Genomic DNA, 25,762 nt, shown 5'->3' with positions numbered 1-25,762 from the left:
TAACTTTCATATTTAACTTACCACTAGGAAAAGAAAAAATGGGAGTGATTTGCTACTGACCGGGATTCCTAATAGTGGTGAAAAGTCTTATAGCTTCCTTGTTATTCCTCCGTTTAGTGACTAACAATTGTGTCATTCTTCTGACTTTAAATAAACAAATAAGCCGAGCTTTCTTGGCAATTTAGAAGTATAGTTACTACCGATATATGCATGTTTGTATACAGGTAACATTAATTTATTTTTAAGTTTATTTTTGGTGCACTCCATGTTGACACCAGTAGTTCCTTTTCCTAGGTGCCTCTGTTTTTGAGTAGCAAAGAGTGTAAGAAATAGAGAGTTCACGTCTCTATTATCCGTGACAGTAGATGAAGTTAGTATACGGGCTCTGCGTCCTGGCACCCGGCTTAGAGAGCATCACTGTGGATTAAATACTGGTCAGCAAGACCCCGGGCAGGTTTCTTCTGTTTTGTGGGGTTTTTAATTCTTGCTGTTTTCTTGTTTTGCCTAACAATATGTGACTGCAGCAGGCAAGATTTTGAAGTGATGTGTTGTGATATTGTAATTTAAAGAAAGAAAAAGAACTTTGGTTTTCATTAGCTTTAAAACATTCCTTCTCAGCGGCCACCGCCCCTTGAGTTCCGTGACTGCTGAGTGGCAAATACAGGAGATCTCCAGGCCACCAGATTGTGTGAGGTTGTTGGTGTGACTGTGGTCAGAGTTTGAGGTGTTCCTTGTTACCATGGTCTAGGGAAACTTGGTTTTACCCTCGCTGTCTGATTTTCTGGTTTCCTGCCCCTGGTGAATATGATAATGATAAGGGTGCCCTGTCTGTACGTTGCATCTGTGTTCATTAAGAACGTGTGGTTCCACTGAAAGATGACCCACTTGAGCTAGAATTGTGGTGTGAACTGAGAAGCATTACAGACTCATAAATGTAACTCACGTATGCATCTTTTCTTTAAGTGAGACCCAGTCAATTTGCAAAGCCTTTTACAGTCAAAATGGTGGGTGTTTTGTTCCGCTCTGGGGAGAATGCTACCTCAAAGAGCACAGTGACCTCTTAAAATTAGTGCTTTGTTAACCAGCTCAGCTCTGGTACATCTGTGGTCTTAGATTTGAATCTCTTGGCACATAACTTAAACCACTACTTTTTATGTATTGGGGAATGTACACCTTTATTTGAGTCAGTGTTTTGTTTACAAATTAAAAAGAATAAGCAGTCATCTCAGAGAGTAACGTGACCTTATTTTTATTTTTCACTTGTGGGAGTTTGACATGCCTCCTCTAGCCAAAACTGTAGAATCACTTTTTCAATGATGTGTTTTTTAGCGTAAAGAAGCTCTGTGTATTACCGTGTTATCTCTAATCTGGTTCTGCAGGTGCATTGTCTGTTTCTGTGTGTTTAGAGAAGCTGCTCCCTCTTATGAGCTCCCTCTTATGTAACCAAGTGCCATTCCTTCTGATGGACCTGTACTTGTGTAAATCCAGTAATTCTTTCCCTGCCTATTAATGTTTGTCATTCAAGTATGTTTCCGAGTTTAGTCTTCATTTTATTATTTTAGGTACATTATTATCTCTTTAAATATCTTTTTTTATCCTGTTTCAGTTTTGAATTTTAATTCATTGTTTGAAACAAACCCTGAAGTTCAAAAACTACAGTGTTGCCCTGGCCAGTGTGGCTCAGTTGGTTGAAGCATCAGCCCATAGACTGAAAGGTCACAGGTTTGATCCCCAGTCAGGGCACATGCTTAGGTTGTGGGTTTGGTCTCCAGTCAGGGCACATACCAGAGACAACCAAATGGATGTTTCTCTGCCACCTCAATGTTTCTCTCCTCTCTCCCTTCCCTCCCCTTTCTCTAAAATCAGCTGTTCTGTAGTGAGGATTAACAAAAATAAAACTACAGTGTTATCTAGAATTAATTATGTTTCTTGTTGAATATATAATTCCACTGAAAGACATAATATGCTAATGACGCAGGTAGTCCAGGGGTCCAGGGACCCCAGGGTCTGTGACCAACTGCAGGTTCTTACTGTCTTGCAGGAAAGAATTCAAATGTGAGCCAGCATAGAGTTTAGAGTGGAAGCGAGTTTATTAGTGAAGCCGTGGGATGGAGGGAGTGGGCTGCTCCACGGACCAGCCCCCTGTCCGATAAGGCATGGGAATTTTCAGGATCTTCCCAGGAAATGGGTGAAGATTTCTCGGAGAAGCTTTGTGGGCCATTTTGTGTCCTTTGTGGGCTTTCCATTTCTGATCTCGGTGGCGAGAGCTGTGTTGTTCAGCACGCTCATGTTATGATGAGTGTGCAGTTAGGCTGCAGGTTACCTTTAGGTGCGATCGGTCGTCATGTTGGATCGCACTGGTCTCTGCTGGTTTTAAACCATAAATCTGGTAGGGGTGCTCATACTCTCTTCTCGACAGTTTCTGTAGTTTTTATTGATTGCAGCTGTGTCATTCCGTACCCTCCCTTTTGAATGAGATTTATATCATGCATTATTTCATTAGACTAATTTACTAAATCACTAGTCCTTGACCAAAATGAGATGGCTTTCCACGAGCCATTTTGTTTTTTTAACTGTTCTGTAGCAGATATTTACTGTCGTAATGGTCAGCGTGGACAAAAAGACACAGTGTTCAGAACTGGGCAAGTTGTAGTGACAGGGGGGTTAGAGCAGCGTTCCCGTTCGCCAGCTTTCCCCAGGAACCTGGAGTGACTATTTTTAGACTGTGCACTCCCCATGAGTGTGGTCTCCCCTTCGACAATCAAATATCCACACCTGACTGTCTGTCACGCTGTCTTTTGAAAGCAGTGGTTGGATTTATGATAATTAGCTCCCTCTGGATTATGCATCCCCATTGGTTATAGAGCTATCTAAAGCTCTGTTTTCAGATTGTTAAGTTTATCAGGACTCACATTCTCTTTGATGTGATGAATGTGATGGACCTCACAAGAGTGCAATGACAAAAGCATTTCCAGTGGGAGCCTCACCCTGGTTAGTCTGATGGATGCAGTTCACGAATAGGACGTGTGGGTAAAGGGGTGATCTCAGGTCAGTTTCACTGACTAAAGTGACTTTTAAAAAGTGATTTGAGGATAGATATTTGGTGGATTAGTGGGTTGTTCCAAGTAAAGAAGGTGGCGTAGAGATGGAAAGAGGATATAGGCAGGAGTAGACGAGAAAGACAAAGCGTTCATTTAGGAGAACGGAATGGGGGATGGGACAGGGTGTGGGAGGGGAGGTGAGACGAGACCAGACATACGGATCGGATCGGAAAAGAGTTGTGCAGCCGCCTGCAGACAGGAAAAGGCTGCACTCCGGACGTCGAGGGGGCCGACAGTGCAGTCAGAGAAGGTGTGTTGGGCTCCTGCTCCCAAAAGAAGACCCGCGGCAGTTCAGTGGGTCTCACTTTTGGTCAGAAAGACAGAATGGGCAGAGCAGAAAGTGGAAGTGACTGTTAACCGGGTGGTCATATAATTTATTCTTTAAACCAGGGCCCTTTAAGAGAAGGTAAGGGAACTCTAATGGTTCCACTGGGACGACATTCATAAATTGGCCAAGTCAGGACATGTTCTGGGCATGTGATTATCCCATTATTATTAAATAATTATTTGGAGCTCATTAGCATATCACGAAGATAGGAAAAATTAAAATCCTGAGTTTTGAAAGCAATATACTATTTCTTTTTTAAAAAAGATTTTATTTATTTTTTTAGAGGGGAAGGGAGGGAGAGAAACATTGCTGTGTGAGAGAAACATCCATCAGTTGCCTCTCTTACACCCCCGACTGGGGACCTGGCCCACAACCAAGGCCTGTGCCCTGACTGGGAACCAAACTGGCGACCTTTCAGTTTGCAGGCCGGTGCTCAGCCCACTGAGCCACACCAGTCAAGGCACATCATACTATGTCTTGGAAGAAAAACTGTAAATAGTTAAGTGTCCGATTCTGGCCAGGGCTGGTGGACCCATCACTGAGGATGAGTTACAGACATGGGTGTTTTCACGGCAGCGTGGTGTGGTGCCTAGGTGTCTAGTCAGGCTGCCTTGCGTGAGTGCTGGTTGGCCTCTGAGATGCCGGTGATCTTTAGCAAGTCAGGTGGAGACAACCGGAAAACCTGCCTCTCCGGGTTGAGGTCAGGTTTAAACGAGAGGACGTATGCAGAACGCTTGTCACGGTGCTAATGTCACATACACTAAGCACGCAGATTCTGCTTTTATTGTTTTTCCTATGGTTACTGCAACTACTGTTTATGTGTTGGTGGTTACCATGTTTTCCATTTAAACTAATTCAAAGTAATGAATACTTGAAGCTTTCCGACGTTCCTGGCAGCTTTCTTTCTGCCTTTCATTTGTAGTGATAGTTCCTCTGAAGGAAATAAGTTCAGCACATTATTTTCCGTTCCAGCTTTACATGATGCAGTTCCCATCTAGCCTTCTGTCTGTTCTACTTCCCACTTTGCAGACGCGGACAGGTTTTCACGGTCACATTGTTGAATTACCGAATGCAGTAATTCTCAGTTTGCACTCAAGGAAGTCTTAAAAGATGTTTTCAGCAGCATTATGTTTTAAGAGATTCGTGAGATTGTTAGTGATAATTTAACTTCTTCAGTCCACTTGTGCTTATTCTTTTTCCCAGAACCCTCTTCCCCAGATAGCTGCACACCTCACGCGCTCACTTTCTCTGGGTCTCTGCTTACATGTGACCTTCTCAGTGACGCCATCTCTGACGGCCCCATCCAAAACCAGAGCCCCTTTCCACACTCCTCATTTCTTCTTTAGCTTTATTTTCATAAGTGACAGGTATTTGAGAGGCACTGTTACCTCTAAGATAATATGTTGCTGGAGTAACTATAAACTTTAACCCTATAGTGGAATAAAAATTTGTGCTTCTCTAATACCTCAGTAACTCAGTCCTCAGGAAACTGAGCTTTTTTAAAATATATAATTAATTTGCTTATTTAAAGGGGTTGTGAAATATCTAATATTCTGGGTCTGGAGTGAGTGGTGGTGGCTGTGGCTAAGGACAGAATGGGAGCATGTTTCGAGTATAGCCCTCTGGAGAAAAGGCAGAAATAATTTTTTTTTTCAACAGAAGAGAACTTCCACTGTTGGTTCTGGAGACCCAAGAACCCTAGCCAGCCTTCTAGTTGGGAGAGAGGAACTGCCCCATCACAGCCACGTGTCTGTGTGTATCTGTCATTTGGAGCTGCTGCAACAAAATACTAGACTGGGGGGCTTAAACAGCCCAAGGTTATTTTCTTGCAGTTTTGGAGACTGTGGAAGTTCAAGATGCAAGTGCCAGCAGTTCTGTTGTTTGGTGGGAGCTCTCCTCTTGGATTGCAGGCAGCTGACTTCTCGCTGTGTGCTCATACTATCTCTTCATCATACGCACATGGGGAAAGGTGGCGGGGTGGGAGGGTTCTTTGGTGTCTCTTCTTATAAGGACAGGGATCCTGTTGGATCAGGGCTCCACCCCTATGACCTCATTCAGCCTTAAGTACTTCCTTACTCCATATCCAACCACACTGGAGATGAAAGGCTTCAACACATGAATTTCGGAGGGACACATACATTCAGTCCGTTACTCACTGCATCCTAAATTATTTCCACTTGTGAATTCAGTTCAATTAAACAAACATTTTTTTTTTTTTTGCAAAACTTTAAATATACAGGTACTAAGCTAAGTACCAAGGAGGCCAGAGTGAATTATTCCATGCTCAAGAAATTAGTATTTTAGTGAGGAAGATAAACATGGATATAACTAACTAGAAAAATGTGATCAATGCTTTCTCTAATTTTGAAGGGTGAGTAGAAATTTGCCAGGCAGAATTATGTAGGAAAGAGAAGTGTAGGCTAGGAGGTCAGCCCAAGCAAAAGCATGGTGCGTTTGGGAGATGCTTGATATGGATGGATAATGTGTCCAGTGAAACAGGGAGTGGTAGACTTGACCTAGAAATTAACCCTGCTTTGTGGTGTTTGCCTTTCCTGAAGGTGCTACATTATTTGAAAAAAGTAGAGAGAACCTAATACATATATTTCCATAATGAAGAATAGTGTTTTAGAAGACTGGGACTGATTGGCATTTATAATCTATCAGGGGTTAATTGTGCAAATAAAAAGCAGTAATACAAAGACTGAACGAAAGTACAGCAGATCAGAAGATGCGGGATGCCACTAAAGCCGTAGTTAGAGGGAAATGTATAGCCCGAAATGTCTGTTGGAAAAGAAAGGTCTCAAATCAATGACCTCAGCTTCTACCTGAAGAAACTAGAAAACAGAGCAAATTAAATAAGAAGACTAAAGACAATAATATGAACCAGAAGTTGATGATGTAGAAAACAGAAAAGCAGTAGGGAATATCAATAAAACCAAAAGTTCATTCCTTGAGATCAATAAAACTGATAGGCTTCTAGCCAAGGTTGTATATTGAGTGATTTTCGGCTGTGTCCCAAACATGTGAATGTTAAATGGTGGAGACTCTGGATTCTATTATGAACCAACTGGTCTGTCTGTGATAGGGCAGGAAATAACATATTCTCCTTCCTGGGGAATCAGGGATTAAAATGAAATACACTTATATAAAAATCAATGATTTTAAATTGGACTGTAAATGTATTACTGAGCTATCTCAAAAGCATGGTGTACCAGAAAACACAATTTTTCCTTTGAGTTTCTCTCATAAAATCATTTTAACCAGCACTGTTAAGTTTTCCTGCCAGAGCACATCTCTTTCTTCTAGAACATTCGTCTGCCCCCAACACCTTGACTCCAGATGCCTTGTCCTGTTTCATGACATGTGGCATTTCCAGTGGTTCTCCCGGGCAGAAGCTACACACTGACAGCTGGCCGTCCGGCCTCAGCGCGGAGAGGAGTTGAGCGCTGTTCTCCCGGTGTTGCTGAGAAGTTGGAATTTGTTGCTAACATAAATAACAATGTAAGAGTTGAGAGAGCTGGTAACCCAGAACCCGTATTCCTACATGCCGATAATCAGTAGGACTGACTGGTGGCTTTTTCCTTAGACTTCCTGCCAAGGGTTTTGTCTGTTGGTTGGTTTTCGCACGGGAGAGTGCTGCTCCGGTGGCCAGCACTTCTGAGATCCAGTGGCAATTTTGGAGAGATTACAGTGCCACAGTAAACCTTTTTTTTTTACTAATGTTTATGGATTTTAGAGAGAGAAAGGAAGGGGGAGAGAGAGAAGCGTTGATGTGAGAGAGAAACATTGATTGTTGCCTCCCATACACTCCCCAACCGGGAATCGAACCCCAAGCTTTTGGTGTGTGGGAAGACGTCCGGCCAACTGAGCCGCACTGGCCGGGGCAGGTTAAAGGTTTCATATTAATTCTCTCATTTAATCATGACAGCAGCCCCTAATTAGCAGCTGTCGCCATCATCATCACCACATCTAAGGAAAGAGTCTCAGAGAAGTGGAGTGCCCGAGCTTACACAGTGGAGAAGTGGAGTTTAGACACTAGTGTGTCCGAATTACCCTAAATTCCTTTCTTCATCACATCACAGAGGAAGTTATTTTCATCTGTCACTTCAGTTGAAAAAATCATCAATATCCATAAATATTATTATATATGATACCAGCTATAGAGCCCTGGGAAACAAGTTCATCCAATTATTTAAATTATGCTGGGTTAAAATTTGTCACTTGTCACTTTTCCCTAAATTCCTTAAGGCTCAATCTAATCTAGGCTCCTTTCTGTTTTCTAAAACGTTGACATTTGTTGTCTGTCTTGTCCAAATCATTACTGATAAGCAGTTGAAGAATGTGTTCGTTTTAACCCCATTTTCCTGCTTTACCACGACCCCCTTCCACAGGAGTAACTAACAGTCGCTGCCAGAGAGCGAGGGCAGGCCCTGACGGCTTTGCTTTTCTGTTTTCAGAAGGAACACAATTTAAACTCCACCTTGAATAAAAATTGTCCATGATTTAGATAACAATTTGTATCTTTCATAGAGAAACAAATGTCTCTTCCTCACAAAGACAGACTTGTATGTTCTAGCTAATAAATATTTACGTTTTGTCCGAGCAGATTAGATTCTTTCGTCCAGACGGTTTGCGACTGTGTAAATAGTATTGTTATCAGGCTACAGCTAGGGTTTTCAGTTTTCCGCACGCAGACCGCCTGGCAGATAGTTAAATACGTCTGTTATACAACAGCCAGTGGGAGTTAAATACTAACTAATGGTGTGGGTTAATGAATATTTATAGTGTACGTCATGGACCTTATTCTATTAAAAGTAAGGAAAGTATTAACCTTTCCCACTTTAGCTTAAATTTTAAAAGAAATTAAACAGATTTATGTTTTTAATAAGGTAGCTTTTGCCCAAAGCCTTGTTTGTTGCGGGAGGTGGGGGCGATGGTGCCGGAGGAGAGAGAGCAGCTATTACCGTTCCTGCCTCTGTCGGCTGCAGGAGAAGCGGAGCCCCAAAGCGGCCAGGCGCGGCCTGTGTGGTGGAACCTGGTACAGACGCTGGGCACGCTGCCTCCAGCCGCCGCCTCTGTAGAATGCAGGGAGCGGTGCCTGCCTGGTGGACTGCCCTTCGCAGTGATTTCTGTGAAGGCCCAGCCCTGTCCTTGGGGTGGGGGGGCGCACTGTGGGTGGTTCTGTCCCCCTCCTCCTCTTAATCATCGTCAACAAGATGACTGCGCTTTTTACTGGTGGCATGAAGACATACTGTGTGGTGACCATGTTATCCGAGGCAAATGTTGGGATGTGTGACTCGTAAGCAAAGGGTGGAAGCACATTAGGAGAAATTTTTTAAGTATTTTAAGTGTGTCAGGAAACTTTATAGTAGGATACTTGAATCGGGTACTATCCAAGAATTTTAGAATCATGGTTACTGTTTGAGCCTAGTACATTGTGCCGAATATGGATCAAATGCCCTTGTCAATTGTAATTATGGTTCAGTGAAAAATCTGTGTGTGGCCCAAAGATACCAAGCTTCAGGTAACCTTAGGTAGCAATATATAGTTCAATTACACTATAATTAAACTATATATGTAGTCATATACTAGACCCTAGTCTTGTATACGAAGTCATTGAGATTGTTGTGGAGTGGAAGGAGCCTTGGATTGGGAGTCAGAGGACCAGGATTGTTCTGTCTCTCAGCAGTGTAGGTGACCATGGTCAAGTTATATTTTTTTTCCTCTTTTTCCTAAACGCTCAAAGCAGGGGCTGGGTCACGTCTTTAAGACCGCCAGTGTGAGGTGCAGTGTGCTCTGCAGGGTGTCGTGAGGGAGGCCTCATGCGAAAACAGCTGTCCGCCAGCAGAGGGAGCACGAGGCGTGGGTTCCTGCCTGGACGCAGGGGGACCAGGGAGTTGGATGTGGGTAAACAGTAACCGCCGTTCTTAAAACAGGAGATTATTTCTTACCAAGTTATGCCCAACTTGATTTAAGCTCTAATTTTGTCCTGAAATGGTGACGTTTTTACAACTACTGATAAAATTTTACCTCTATAATTATTGGTAGTTAAATAGAGTTGTGTTCTGAAAAGACAGTTAAAGGTGGTTGGTTATTCATGAGGTTCAGTATAGTTTATGTTCTGTATTGTCAAACATATTTTAATCTTAAAACATTTGTAATTTTATCATATTCCGGTTGATACTGTAGTAACTCTGCTGTTCGGACTTAACTCAGAACTAAAAGGGACCGTGGCTTAAATATTACAGGCCCTTAAAAATCCCGTTTCAGTGGTAGCTCATTTATCTAGTACCCCTGGTGATTACGGAGCGCCACATATTTTCCTGATAACAAAAGCATGTTTTATGAAACCACTATCCTAAAAATGGTGTGCACGTATTTCATCCGAGGCATCCCGCTGCTGCAGACGCGCCCGCATCTTTAAGTAGGAGACCCTGCGCACGTGTGCATGCGTCCGTTTCTGCGTGCTGCGGGCGTCCCCCCGAACCGGGACCGGGTACGGACCAGTGACGGAACGCCGAGTTTGTTCCCGCTTTGATGGCAAAGTGGCGTTTTTCGTTTTGTTTTTTTGGTTACACTGTTAAATTTTCTCCGTCCTCTTACATTTCCAGCCTGGTTTTCCCTCCTTCACTGATTTTATTATTAGGAGCTTTAGCTGAGGAAGGTGGCAGCTCGGTTTGTGGGTAGTTGTGTTCAGCCAGATTGATAAGACTTTGAGTTGAGTTCACAGCTTTCTCTTCTCGTGGGCACTGATGACCATTTCATACCCGGAGACCTGTCTCTCTCTGTTTGTGCTTCGAACTTGTGTCTTCCCAGGTGGGAAAGGAGGCTGCGCCCGTGTGAGAAGATGGGTCAGGGCAGAGGCAGGTTTCCCATGAAGTTACTATAAATACACAGACTTGGTTTTGGCGGTTTTCTAAAAAGTATTTCTGAGCTTTAATTCTAGATAAATTGCATCCACTCCAAATCAGTCACATATTTTAAGAATTTGATCAGGATATTTAAAAAGGAAATGGGGATGGGGAATCCCTAACTCACAGGAGACATTGCAGAGAATTTGAAAGAAGAGGAACGGACATTCGTGCCCTTGACGTTGTGTTCAGAGGAGAAATGGGATAGATACACGAGCACAAGTTAAAGGAAGACACATGTTAGAAATGTATCAAGCAAGTGTAAACTTGTAATTAAGCACAACAAGGTTGAAAGGACATTTGAGATAAAAGGATAGAGCTTTTACAAATATAAAGGTTTTTAATAGGAATGAGGCTGACAGAAATTGGAAAAAAAGGCGTTTACTAGTAAGGACTTAGAGTTCCAAGTTAGACTTTCTGTTCCTGTGGTTCTCTCAAAGGCTAATTAGATTTGCTAAATTAAGATTAAGAGCTAAGCAAAAAGAAATCTCAAAGTTCTGGTTGGGATCCCCACATTAAGGCGCCCACCCCCAGAAAGCATCTCCCTGAAGAACTGTGTTATGAGAGTAGGCATTCTACAGCACTGCCACGTACAGTTGCCAGTGTCGTTTCCTGTGACCGCCTTTGTAAAACCTGGTGTGCAGTGAGCCTGCTTGGCTTAGCAGGTTTCCCCAGGAGGAAATCTCTTTACACGTCGGAAGTACCTCACGACTTGGGACAGTAACTTCTGAACCGTCCCTCCTGGCTCCTGTGCTCGCTGAGAGCTAATCCCACTTTCCGAATGAACTTTCTCATTAAGCATTATCTGAGTCCTAATTGCTGTCATAAATCAAGGACATTGTGCTACATAATATTTTTAGGGAGTAAGTTTGTTTTCTGCTTGGCAGGCAGTTTTCTCAGGGGACTAAGAGAGGGTGACAGCAAGACAACCGAAGTTCTTTCAAGTCAGAGGTCTGTGTCTAATCTTTATGAAAAAGTATGTTTTCTGATGGAGAAGAGAAAACACCATAAATATGTTAGTAAGTATATTTTCCATGTGAGAGGTATAAAAAGTGGGTCAGAATTAGAGATGGCGGGGGAAAGGGTGGAAGGAAGGGGAAGGGACTAGTCAAAGAACGTGCAGGAAAGACCCACGGGCACGGACGGTGGGGAGGGGGCTGACTGAGGGCGTGAGGGGTGGGCTGAGCGGGAGGGTGGAGAGGGGGAAAAATGGGACAACTCTAATTGAATAAACAACAAAAAAAATCCCCAAAGTTTTTCTTTCGAGATAAATCAAATTACCAAGTTTTTGATTTATTAATACTGAGGTCATTCTTCTTAAATAGTATTTCAGACCAAATTTAGTCAAACTTGGAAAAACTTGCTAAAGACAATGATCCTTTTACCTGTTATTTTTGTTAGATATTTTCCCACTGAGTTACTTTAAAGTTAAAACACGTAAGAAATTTGCGTGAATGACTTTGTGAAAAGTAACAGCAATTGTCTTTAAGCTTAACGACAGATTCTCTTGTTACTCACTTGTGTTTCAGCGTAACTGCCAGATTGTGTATTGACGGGTCATGTATTCTGTCCATCCCTTTAAAAATATTTACACTCACACCAATTCATGTAGCATTGTTTTTAAGGTTAGTCATCCTTCAGTTTTCCTCCTGTGTCTTCCTAATTTAGCTATGCTAACCAGAAGAAACTCAATTTCTGAGTTTAACTTTTTTTTTTTTTTTTTTTAAGAAACGTTAGTTGAATACTCGGCCGTGCTGCACAGCTAGATGTGTTTGGTGCTACATAAAGTTTTTGGTTACGCAGTCATACTGGGCCTGTCACCGTAACTGCAGGTTCTTGCTAAGATACCTTTGGGTGTTTCTATGGCAGAAAGATTGGATTCTCCCGTTGCAGTTCAAGGTGTGTGTTTTGGTGGGAACCTCACTCACTAGATTTTATAAATGCATATCTTCATACCATTTGCTTTTACTTTAGAGTTTTCAAGGAGATGGGTTACGGGTTTTCCTTAGAGTGCTGACACGCGGAGCAATGTAGGTCCTAATGGGCCCTGCGGCGTTCAGCGTGCTGATGGACACGCGCTCTGCGCTTCAGCTGCGGGGCTGCTGTTCCACGAGCCATTTGCATTTTAACAAGCCTTACTCCACACCAAGCTGGTGGTGATGTTTATCTTGCATTCTGCCTTCCATGCCATCGAATCAATGCCCTTTTAGCACTTGTCTTAGATGCAAATGAATTTGAAGCTAGTTATTATATATCTAAAAGAATGTTTACAGTCATTAAGTCAATTAAATGCGAATGGATGGGCAGTTTGCTCTAACCTTGCTTCTTTTTATAAATGTCAATGTTCTTAGCAAAGATAATTACGTAGCTAAACCGTCTCCACTTTAATTTTAGGTCCTTAAAATAAGATTTATTTACTTATTTATTGACTTTTACTAAAAACAAAGACTTTGTCTGCAGTTTTGTGAGGCAGGAACACTCACGTCTTCCCAGTTTCTGTTACTGGAGTGAGAAAGGGAGAAGAGAAGGAGAAGAAAGACAAGTATTAGTAGCAAGCAGATGCGAGACTCTTTCGTGTGCACAACACTGTGAGAAAGATACACAATCAAGGTCTTAAATGAACTTAGCACCTGAAAGAAAAACTCATGTTTATAATACACATGTACATTATATATACACACACACACACCCCCCATACTTACAGGTGTATAGCCATTTGATAGTATAAAACTGCATATTTAAAACAAATAATTAAAATAATTTCATAGTGCGGAAAAGCCTGGGAAGTTACTATTTCTATTACGTTCTACGAGTAAAAGAGGCATGTCTTGTAAGATGAATTTGTTCCGGTCTTCATAGACCTTGATGAATTTTTATTCTGTCGGCAGGTTTGAGTCCTCAGCCCTTTTCCACATTCATTAGAGCCACCCGATACCTGTCCATTTCCCCTTCAGCCTTCCCCTCACCTTTGATTTGGGCTGCTTGTCCTGGAGTAGGGCCGCCCGATCTTGCCCTTGGCAGTCATCGGTCAGCCCCACTCTGACTGGACAGGGGTTTCTCCATGCGGTAGAGAAGAGAAGTGGAATGAGGACTGAAAGCACTCTATGTGAAAAGACTGATATTTCAGAAGTGGTGGATATCGCCTAAACTCTCCTGCAGCTGCACAGCCTTATGTGCACGCGCCAGGGTGCGCCTTGCCCCGTCCCCCCGGTGCAGCCGCGTGGTGGTGTCAGGTCGAATCAGCAGTCAGCATTTATATATTGTTACAACCAGATATTTTGCACAGATGGGCTGCACCGTGTAAGAAGTTGAAAAGAGACCCCCCTCCCCTGGTCTGGGAGGAATTATTCACAGCAGTAGACCTACCCAGTAAAGGACTTGTATCTAGGATATATGAAGAACTTTTAAACTCATGAGGAAGAAAGCATGTTTTTTTTTTTAAGTAAGCAAATGATTTGAATTGACATTTTGGCAAAGAAAACATAAGAACACAAGGAAATTCATTAGAGGAATGAGAATTAAAACCATGGTGTAATCTACTTCACACCCAACAAAAGGGCTAAAGTTAAAAAGACCCAAGTACCAAGTGCTAGCAAGAACGTAGAACACGCAGGTTGGTGGTTTCTTACAGAGTTAGACAGACAGCGTCAACTCAGCAACCCCAATCCTAGATCCTTTCATTTCAGGAGAAATGAAAACACGTGTTTACATAAAAACTTGCACACAAGTGTTTATAGCAGCTTTATTCACAATAGCTGAAAGCTGGAAACAACCCACATGTCCATCAACTGATAAACACACAGATGGAGGTGGACTCACACGATGGAAAACTACTCGGCAATAAAAAAGAATGAACACAAAACAGTGGGGATGGATTTGGAAAACATTATGCTACGTGACGGAAGCCAACACAGAGTAGTACATATGGCATGATTTCGTGCACATGAAGTTCTAGAAAAGGCCAAACCGCAGTGACAGAAAGCAGGCCGGCAGTTGCCGGGAGCCAGGTTGGGCGGGCAGCACAGTGGGCGGGGGAGACTGCCGGCAAAGGGCATGCGGGGACTTTTTGGAGTGATGGAAATGTTCGCTGTCATGATGACGGTGACGAGTTGTGTGCAAGTCTGCATGTTTCAAAACTCACCAAATTGTATTCTTAAAATCGGTACGTTTTATTACATGTGGATTATTTCTCAGTGAAGCTGATTAAAAGTAAGGTAAATGGCAGTGTAAGATTGTGTTTAAAGGCCAACTAAGTAGTGAAGTTAGGGTAGCGGAGAGGCAGCGCACAGGGTGGGGAAATCTGTCTCGGAGGACAGGGAAGGTCCGCGGCGTGGAGTTTCCTGCCTTGAAGGAGAGGCAGCATTCAGATGGGCGGAGAGGCGGTGCGGGTCCTGCTACTCCAGGGACTCAGCCTGCAGGGGAGAGAGCGTGAAGCTTGACACAGGGAGCTTTGGTTTCTAAACGTAGCTCTGCCTTTAATGACTTTAATATTTTGTGTTTCTTTGCATGTCAACAGTTCTTTGGGATTTGTAAAGAAGCCACTGCTATTTTTTTTTTAAGGCAGAGCTCCTTGTTTCCCTCCTCCTCAGGTCTCTCATTCCCAGCATGTCCAGTCAGATTCTCAGCCAGCCACTGAGTTTTCCAAGTTAGAAACCTTAGAGTCGTCATCGGTGATTCCCTTGGTTCACTCTCTGTGTTGCCTCCTTCGCCTTCCAGGTAGTCCATAATCTGCTTTAGTGTGGGCCGCCTCATCTCTTACTTTCAGCAGTGCAAAATTACCTACAGGATCTGTCTGTTTCTACCCTTGTTCTCTTGCCAGCTCCCGTCCAGTTCCCTCTAGGGGCAGAGGGATCCTTTTAAAACGCATCTAATCGTTACATGCTTGCACCTCCCTGCTCGGCTCTGGTTTTCCAGCTGTGCTCCTTGGAGCCCCTGGGCTCTAGGTAGGGCAGGGACCCTGTGGCCTCCACGAGATGAGTGAGCATCCGGGAGAGATGGAGGACACAGGTGAGCAGGGATAATCAGTCACCCTTCCTGTCTGTCCCTTGCCCCACACCCTCCACCCGAACACCAGACGAAAGCTTGGCTTTTGTAGTCCTGTCGTCATGAAACACCTGGCCCTCGGGATGAAGTTCGTGGTCTAGGTGAGACCCTGAAGAGGTGCTTTATGAACTGTCTGTCCCCCCTTACCCCCAGCCTTATTGTGGTGCTCCGCCGTATACTTAACACATTGTAAACGTGTGCGCTGCGCTGTTTCCTGCACTAGCAGGGCTCAGCTCTGTGTCTTCCCTCCTGCTCTTTCTCTGCCCAGATTCCCTTTACCACGGCCTCATTTGTTTGGCTAACTCCTCACTGTTGCTTCACCTTCCGCTCCCGCATCATCTCCAGAAATGAGGTAGCCCCGTGGCACTGCGCGCTCTTCGCCATCGCGGCGCTGCCAGGAGAACCTTCCGAGTGACAGGCGTGTCCTCCCTGCCCTGACCGCACCCTCGAGGGAGGGCAGAACAAAGACGGTGCTGCTCTTGCTTGTCCCTGGATCTCAGGGAACTTGCGCATTGCCTGGCACAGCGTAGGTTCTTGGTAAATGTTTGACTCACTGTCTGTCTCAGTGACGCGATGAGGTGAAACTCAAACCTCTTAACAGGGTTTTTTTTGTTTTTTGGGGTTTTTTTTTAAATAGGCCCCTGCTTATCTTGCTAGTTTTATCTCTTGCCCCATGGGCTTTCACTTTTCTGGCCTTATAAGCTATCAGTACTTTTCTGAAGTTTCTCTGTGCCTTTCTGTACACCATTTCTCCTTTCCGATTTGCTCTTCCTCCCCCTGTACTGCTCCCAGCTAGCAAATCCCCTAACCCTCAAGGTCATAGTCAAAATAGATTTTCCCTGTGAAATGTGCCTAAACCTCCTCTGCATTCCCACAGCACACTCTCCAGACCCTTGGCGTTCTCTGGTTTCAGCACTGTAGACATTTTTCTTCCTTACCCCATTAGACTTGAGCTCCTTGGAGGCAAGGAACCATGTCTCTTTCATCCTTTTGTAAGACTGATGTTCCATTAGCCTCTCACTCCGTACGGAACAAAGACCAGGGCTTCTGATGTCCCATAGTAGCCCCTCAGTCTGTCTTCAGACTGTCTCCAGTCTGGTCTTGTCTGCGGCCACCAGCTGTGCGTCCCGAGCTGTAGCCTTTTCAGAGCGTGTGGTTTTCGGAGCACGTTGCGGGGTGGACTGACCACACATATTCTATTTACACGCTGCTTTCTTTTCTGAAATGCTGTCTACTGGCAGGCACTTTGTTTTCTTCAGGAAAGTGTATTCTTTTCATCCAGTTTTTAAAATGTATGTACTTCAGGCACACACCAAAAAAAAAAAAAAGAGCAATGTGACTATATCCTGTGTATGTGTTCAGTATAAACAAAAGAAGTGTGTGTGTGTGTGTGTGTGTGTGTACACATGAGGTGTATATATATGAGAAAGAGAGAGAGAACACACACACATCGAATCCCTTATTCCTTCCTCCTTGATTCCAGTTCCCTGCCTGCTTTCTCAGAGAATAATGGCCATCCTATGTGTAGTGTATATCATCTCCATATATATTTTATTTCCTATGTTTGCTGTAAGGGATATGTAATATTTTTTACATTTTTAAAACACTGGATAAATAATATCACCTTGTTCACATTCTTCTACGAGGGCTTCTTGCTTGTAGAACAACAATGTTTTTGAGATTTAGTCTTATCATTACGTGTGGTTTTAGATCATTTTAATTTACTCATAGTATTTTGTGGCATGAATATCCCAGAGTTTATTTATCTGTTCTATTCTTGATCGGGGTTTTTTCCCAATGTTTCATTATTAAATCAATTTGATGAGCATTCATGTCCAAAAATAATCTAGTCTTTTTCTAATTAAAAAAAATATTCTGACAGCTATATCCTGACTGAGCCCAATATTAAGCACACTTGAAAGTAAGTTTCACTTTTAAAGTCAGAATTGTCCGCTAATATAAATATCATGTATTGCTTACACTAGCACTGAGCTAGGGCAGGTACAATGAATGCAAAGCTTTAGGCAAAAGTGACTTTTCTCAGCAATTTGCAAGTCATGTCTCATATACATATAGGTCATTTGGCCTTAAAAATGCTAAATGAAAGCCAAAATTAAGATTTTAAAAAAACTGAAATTTTGAAAGCTCTAGCCATAAGACCTGGGGGGAAGTCTATTAATTTGTAGAAAAATAACAATGTGAAGTGTGAATTCTCTGTTTCCCACTCATGACAGAAAGCCAGAAGGGGCCTCAAATCATCTGTCTTACACCAGCTCCCCTAGAAACAGCTGGAGGCAGTGGCCACCACTAGTTAAGGTGGCCATTTCAACATGTCTGCCCTTAGCAGTCAGATTTTCCATTGTGCCCAAGTGAAAGAGCTTCTGTTTGAATTGAAGCTAACTTCCTTGTTTTGTCTTCTACTAACAAGGAAAGCGGACTGTTAGTATTCTCTTTTAAAATAAACAAACTAGCCTTTCTTCTCCAAAGGAAACAATTTTACATCCTTTTTGCTTTGATTTCGAGCACTCGTTCAATATTTTTCTTGTACTGATGATGAAAGTTATCACAGATCACCTCTTGTGTCCTTCTCTGAAGTTGCACTCTCGGGACACCGAGTCCCAGTTGGTCGGACCCACGAAGCAGCACCTGAGTTCTGGCCTCGTGCAGATCCAGCAAAGTGTGCCATGCTGCTGCTTCACGTGCTCCCTTCGGGCTTACTGACGCTGCCAGCCCCCTTCTTCCAGGGGTAGTTACCGCTTCCCCTTTTAATTTGGGCGTCCAGTTTATGCTCCTGAGTCTTGCCGTGCACTTTGCTACACTGCAGAGTTCTTTGTCTCAAAAAACTTCTGAGATTTCATTTATTCCAGAAAATGTACTGCGGCCAATTAGAAGACTTTTACTCAATTTCCCTCTTCATTCGTTTCCCATGTGCATGTGCATTATACAATATCCCAGTATATTCTTACCTTTTTGTATCACCTGCACCATAATGTGTATTGAAAAGTATATACCCCCAATGCAGTTCACTGTTACGTCGGGTCATTCTTTTACTTAGAGTTTCCCTTCAAGGAATTTGTCCTGTAGATAGTCTCCCCGCAGGTAGGCCCCAAACTGTGTGCCAGGGTATTCTTTGCAGTGCTATTTACAATACAAAAAACTGGAAATATTGCAGTGATTGATAACGGACTGGTTAAATTATGGTTTATCCATATGCCTAGGCATCAAGTAACCAGCACTCAATAAATGTTTGTTGAATGAAGCAAGGAATATTTGTGAAGTAGAAAAGGTGCAGGTACAGAACAGTTCATATTTCATGGAATAAAAAAGTGGATGTAAACAGACAGCATTCATTTGTTCCTTGATACACATAACAGTCTAGAGTCGTATACAATAAACTGCTAACATTAGTTATACCCATGGGTCATGGGAATGGGCTTGAGTAGAAAGTATTTACTTTTAACCTTAAAAAGAGGAAAAAAAAACAGGACAAAACTAAATTCAGATGGAGAAGACCCAGAAAAATGAAATGATTGAAAAAGCGCCCACACCCTCATAGTCTGAATCCTATTTTCTGCTTCTTCATGAAACACGTTCATTCCACCTTCTCACTTTGCCTGTTTAGCCTCTGGTGCTCTGCCTTCTGTTTAGAAATGGCTTTTCTCTCGCACAAATCTTTTTTCTTCAAGAGTCTATATAAGATCTAACGCCTTCACGGAACTTTGCGGTGCTATTCCATTTCAAAGAACTCTCTCTCTCTTAAACATATGCTTAGTACTTAATTGTATTATGTGACTTCACACTTACTGATTTAGTAATTTTTCACTTAATTATTCTTTTCTTTCCATTGTATTTGAGTATAGATTTAGGGAAGTTTCTTACCTCTGTTTTGTATAACATCCAGCATTACCAATAAGTGTCTAAGGCATTTTTATTCTTGATGATGTTAAAACCTAATGTAGAAAGAATACTTAGTAGCTTGTCTTCACTGGTCATCCCATTTAAACCACCTGAAATAACTAGGAGTTTCCTAAATAGATATTCAAATAATATTTTATTTAACAGGGTGTCACTAAGAAATACTTAGAGTAATGTTTTTGGCACTTTAAAAAATAATACAAATTAATCTCAAATTTATATGGAAAAGTACATGGAATCAGAATTGCCTTTATTTTTAAGTTGCCATCTAGCCCAAAGAGGAATTCTTTTTATTTTTTAAAAAGATTTTATTTATTTATTTTTAGAGAGGGGAAGGGAGAGAGAAAGAGAGGGAGAGAAACATCAGTGTGTGGTTGTCTCTCACACCCCCCCACCCCCAGGACCTGGCCCATACCCCAGGCATATGTCCTGACTGGGAATTGAACCAGCGACACTTTGGTTTACAGGCCAGCGCTCAGTCCACTGAACCACACCAGCCAGGGTGGAATTCTTTATTCATTAGCTACAGGAGGCTTTAATAGTATAATCATATAATTATGTATATTTGAAGCATTTGGGATTGTTTTGTCTTCTTGGTGAATTGGCCTTTTTATCATTATAAAATCTCTCTATCTCGAATACAATAATAATATTCTTGTCCTGAAGCCTACTCTGACGTTAGTAGAATGACTCCAGCTTTGTTATGGTTAGTGTTTGTCTTTTCTGCATCATTTCAGTATTAACTTACCTATGTCTTTAAATTTACAAGTGTGACTCTTGTAAACAGCATGTGATTGGGTCTTGCTTTTTATCCAGTCTGACAACCTCTGCCATTTAACTGGGTGTTTAGTCATTTATATTTAATGTAAGTTAACTTTATCCTTTGAAAATTGCCATTTTAGGTCTTCTAGGGTACGGTTCAGAAGGGAGTGATTTTCACTCCGGGTTAGATTAGCTCCACTTCTGCAGCACAGCCTTTCCGAGAGTTCGCCTGAATGCCCACGTTCAGCGAGCTCTCTCCAGCTCCTGGGTAGCTGTTGAACTGCCCCACCAGGCGGGGCCTTTCTCTGTACCACACAGCTCAGTATGTAGCCAGACACTCAGGGAGACCCTTCAGCAGGTCTCTTGACCTCCCTGTTACATTTCTCTCTTATCTAATGATCTGCCCTGCAAATTCCAGCTGCCACAACAGCCCCAAATTCGTATCTCTGTCTCCTTAGCTCAGCACAGTACTGTGTGCTGTTTGGGTCCCACCGTTCCGAACCACACTCTGGAATGTTTCTCTGGGTAGAAACTCATCATGTGTAGATCTCTTTTCTCTTAGGGATCAGACTTCTGCACTTCAGATGTTATGTAACATCTGAAGACCGTCGCTTCGTATGTTTTGTCCAGTTCCGTAGTTATTTACAGCAAGAGAGTTATTCAGTGCCAGGTAATTCATCATGGTCAGAGGCAGAAATCTTTTCATGTGTATACTTAAAGTCATTCTTTTTCAGAAATAAGAATATAAAGCTCTAATACTAAATCATAGACTCTATATTATACTAGAGAAATAATCTAATCCAACACACTTAATTGAAAGATGAGAAAATTGAGGTACAGCAAATTTACGGGGCTTCTAATAGGTTACAATGTGAGTTATTCACAGAGTCATCTCATAATCTGGGTTTTCTAAACCTCTGTCAATACTTTTTCCACTATAGTAATCTGAAAATTTCTCTTGTGTTTGAAATATAATTTTAATATGTCATTTTTCTACACTTTAGAATCCTTATAATTTAAACATTCTCCTTTATTTTCTGTTGTATCACTAGTATTGTTAATCCTGCTATTAACAAAGCAAAAAAAATCATTGCCAGTGTATTTTAGAATGATGGACATTCTGTGGAACTAATTCCACATATGACCTAGAACAGGAGATACTCAGTTCTTTTAATATAAATGGGGTTTTTATTTGTTTTTTGTTTTTTTTTCCAGTTTATTTTCCTTGCTGTCTAAAAAACACAACAAAGTTCTGGAACAAGCCACGCAGTCCTTGAGAGGTTCGCTAAGTTCCAGCGACGTTCCTCTACCAGATTATGTGAGTAGTCATCTTCCTTTGTCAATAAAAACTCTCCTTTCGTTGCTGAATTTGTGAGTAACAACAACATCCCTCTCTTCTCAAGATCTGCCTGTGATCCTGGCGCCCTGGAAATCCCAAATATGCAAATAAGCAATATGCAATCCCAATATGCAAATCCCAGTATGCAAATAAGGGAGTGACATCTTAAATCAAGGGGAAAAAATTTAATGATTATTAACAAATGGTTGAAGGAAGTCAACCCTAAACCAGTGATTTTAAATAATTGGGACTCTTACTACCTTAGTCAAGCAGCTCTCTGTAGTGACAGAAAAACAAAACGAGGGTTTTCATAGAAGTATGCGAAGATTTCTCACTCAAGAAACCTCTCACTCATGTGTGAACGTGGATTTCACAGAGAATGAGAACCTGGTATTGAAAAGCCATTGGACTCGGGACTATCCTGTCTTTCCGAGGCCGTTTAGTTTATGTTCTCCGCTGCTCTTGGCTTTAGTGTCACTCTCCTGCCTCCCGTAGGCCAGTTTCTCCAGGGGCCAACCGAAACAGCAGCCCAGCCCTTCCTCTCCCTGCCTCCCAGCCTGCACCACGTCCTTGTCAGTGTCACCGTTAGCTGGGGGACCAGAGTCTGGCAGACCCAGTTCCCGCGTCCTGGGAAAGAGACTCCGATTGGCTCTGCTCAGTGTGCTCAGGACACTGCTCTGGTCTTGTCAGCGTGGGCAGCAGAGAACAGCAGTACCGTGTCGCCTCCATTCGTCACCTTAAAGATGAGGGGCGCAGCTCCACCCGTCCTCGGGACGATGATGGAACAGCGAGATATAATCACAAGGGGAGAATGCCTTGTGAGTTCTTGTAGGGCAGGGCCACTACCTGTGACATTCCCGATATGCTGAACGTTATCTTGTCATAAAGCACAGAAGCGGTTAGTTCATTGGGCTCTAACAAGGACCTCCCCAAATCCCCGGACAGCAACGTAGTGGGTTGGTATTTAGAAACTTTAGGAGAAAATTTCTAGATTCTGTTTTGAAGTGGCGATGCATCCCAGGCAGCCAGAGAGTTGTTTTGCTCGTTTCCTGTGGTTCGTTTCATTTCTGAATGGCTGTGCTGATAGGAGGCTGTGAGGACAGCACCCAGCCCGGGCAGCCGCCACTGATAAGCAGACATGGCTGCGTGCGGCCACGGCCCGCTGGGGCTGTTTTCCTTCCCTGTTATTTATTTATTTTCTCTCTGTGTGTGTGATATGATCTGTTAGCCCATCAAGTTTAGAATTCCAAAGTACTCTCTCTCACACACATACACATACACACAAACAGGATAGTGATTTAGATTTCCTGCTAGTTGAATATTCTCAACTTATTAAAAAATTAGTATAATAGCTCACTCACTTCTGTCCGTGCCATGACTTGTTGTAAGGAAAATATTTCCTCTTACTGGCTCCTTGGAAGCCTCAGTTAAGGTCAGAGTGGCAGCGGGGGGATTATGTTTATTAAGAATTTGAATTTGGTCCATCGGTAAGGGTTCCGTTATTTTTGTACAACTACCACTTATTTGACTTACGCAGTGCCTCTGTGTCGTGTTTCACACGCACATGTCGGATGTCCATAGTCTTGAGGTTGCTCTACCACCAGTCCCCTCTAAGAAGAATCCAGAAAACTGATATTCCCTTGGGAAGATGGGTCGTATTTAATAGTATTTGCCAGCTATGGAGGCGATGAGGCAACAAGAGGACGTCGAACTCTTTACCAGACACATGGAATTCTCCCATTGAACTTCACAGTTTTTAGAGTCACTGACTGTTTTCTTCTTGCATGAAATTTTCACCACGTGGACATTAATTTCTTAAAAGCATCTGCTTCCTAGAAATACTGGGAAAATTCCATTTGGAATCTATTATTGACAGTCTTTATTTTAACATTTGTATGTGTGAGACTTTACAAATCACAACATTTTCCGAATGGGTTTATGAACTTGAATTTTGCTGCCTCTGCTCGGAGTTAGTCGGGAAGGTGGGTAACACTGATTCCGTAGTAGTTTTGATACCTGTGGGTCGCTCCTCCTGCCACTGATCTGAAGGCACTGGAGAAAGCAGCAGCCTTCCCAGTAAGCGCTGCAGTATGAGCTTTTGTGATAACTCGGGGTTTTTTATTGGCCATTCTCATGGCTCAAAAACTACAGAGAAGTGATTCACACATTTGAAACCATGTTCTCATTGTCATTCTCTTTTAAATTGGTCGTTAGCTGGGAAATAAAATGTTCTCTCCTCTTATTCCCCAGAAATTTTACTGAAGTGTCTTTGCTGGCCAAAAACTGCATAAGATTCTGTGTCCTGGATTCATGCTTCAGACCACTAGTTTGTAAAAGAGGGAACGGGAAAAGGAAAGGGTCTTACGGCAGCAGTGGATTCCCCAGTGTATACTTTCTGTACCAGGAGAAACTATATTAGCAGAGATTGTGAATTAGTGCTGAAAATAAGGACATGTTTTTCTTCTCAAGTACGTAGAGTGCTTTCTACCCAGAGGTTTCTGAGTTCATTAAGAAAATGTTTATTCTCATTATACTGTATAATTCACAAGTCAATTGAGTAACAACATAGAAAGCAAATAGCAAGTTACAAAAACATCGGTATTATTACTACAGTACAAGCATGTTTGTGTGAATATCTCAGGGGCAACCTGAAACCCTCCACCAAGTTCTAGATGATGAGGAGACGCCCTGGCTGCTTAAGGGGGAAATGAACAGAAACTGCACACGGCTCCTCTGTGGGGAGAAAGAATGCCCGCTGCAGACACTGGCAGCTGGCTCCGCAGCCTCCGCAGGGGCAAGAGAAGGCATTTAGGAAGACGAGCGATGTTCAGTTGATGTAGCTAAGCTTCACTGTGTCTATATCAGGGTTTCATAAAATTTAATTCTGTGACTGAAGGGACAGGAGAGGATTACTGGGGAATCTTTGAACAGTTTTTTGAAAAATAAGAATAAACCTCTCAAACACCTTTGGTCACATACAATGGAACCTCAGTATAGAAAATGAAACAAAATAGTAAATGAGTTATAGTTGCTTTTTAAACTAGAAGAATGGTTTTTACTTATGCATGTCATCACAGTGTCACTTGAGCTCTGTTTTCCTAACTTCTAACTATCACCCGGCAACTGCCTGAGATGAGGGAAATCCAGGGTGCATTCTAGGTGGAGCCTGACAGCCCCAGGTTGTACTGCCTTTGATCATCAAAGGACTTTTACATCTTTCCTTAGGACAGACTCTCCCATTTCATTCCAAGCTGTGAGATGCAAAGGCACAAGCCGGAGAGAGCAGGAGCCAGAATCAGAAACACCGCTTCCTTTCCTGACGACACAGCTAGGCAGCATTCTCCAGCACCCTTGCACCCTAACGGGGGCATCTGGCTGGCTCTCGCTGGTGGGAGGCAGGTGGCAGTGATGGCACCACTGCACTGTCTCCCCATCTCTCTCCCCCTCGTGCTCTGCGAGCCAGCGAGCCAGAGGCAGGAACCCCAGGGAGAGCCTGAGGTCCCAGAGGCTGGCAGAGTCTGGAGCCCCGGATTGTCTCGTGGAAGGCGAACTGAGCACCCTGTTGGCCTGTGAGGCACCCAGCAGCAGAGCTTTATTTACTGCATTAAAAAATATGGGCAAAGGAACCTAACAGACATTTTTCCAAAAACATACAAGTGACCAATAAGCACATCAAAAGATGCTCAACATTATTAGCCATTAGGAAAATGCAAATCAAAACCATAAGTTCACACCCACTAGGATGACTATAATCAAAAAGGCAGATAATCACATGTGTTGGCGAGGGTACGGAGAAATTAGAATGCTCGTATAAACTGCTGGTGAGAATGTAAAATTATGCAGCTGCTTTGGAAAACTATTTGCAGTTTCTCAAAAAGACTAAACAAAGAATAACCATATGACTCAGCATATGGTAATAAATACCCCTCAGGAATGGAAAACACATGTCCACGCAAAAATGCGAATGTTCGTAGCACCATTATGCATGATGGCCGCACAGTGGCGACAACCCAAATGTCCATCCCTGGTGCATGGACAGATACAAGGTGGCGCGTCCATACCGTGGAATATTATTCGACAGTTAAAAGGACTGGAGTGCTGATGCGTGCTTCCAGGGGATAAACCTTGACGACATGCTGAGTGAAGGGAGCCAGGAGGAAAAAACCACACAGGCAGCTCTCACAGAGATAAACAGTAGATGCTTCGAGGTGGGGAGTGACCGCTAATGGGATGACGAAGACGTTTTACAGTTGGACTGTGGGGGCGGTCGCACCGCCCTGCGAATGCGCTGAAAAACCACTGAATTGTATGTTGTGATTCGGCGAAGTGTAGGGTGTGTGAATTTTATCTCAGAGCCATTAAC

The 25,762-nt window shown here is 42.8% G+C and overlaps 1 protein-coding gene across 1 annotated transcript in view; it reads left to right on the top strand.

Moving 5' to 3' along the window:
- DYM (dymeclin) overlaps positions 1 to 25,762 on the top strand; it is a 267,961-nt gene that overhangs the window by 163,058 nt on the left and 79,141 nt on the right. The window contains exon 14 of the mRNA XM_045850041.1: positions 21,276 to 21,378. Coding sequence (XP_045705997.1) covers positions 21,276 to 21,378 — 103 coding nt within the window. The remainder of the gene's footprint in view (positions 1 to 21,275; positions 21,379 to 25,762) is intronic.

Source organism: Phyllostomus hastatus, unplaced genomic scaffold, assembly GCF_019186645.2.
Source record: "Phyllostomus hastatus isolate PE091 unplaced genomic scaffold, TTU_PhHast_1.1 phas_contig_80, whole genome shotgun sequence".
Lineage (NCBI taxonomy): Eukaryota > Metazoa > Chordata > Mammalia > Chiroptera > Phyllostomidae > Phyllostomus > Phyllostomus hastatus.
The sequence above is the reverse complement of the archived record's forward strand: the minus strand, read 5'-3'. Positions and strand labels throughout refer to the sequence as shown.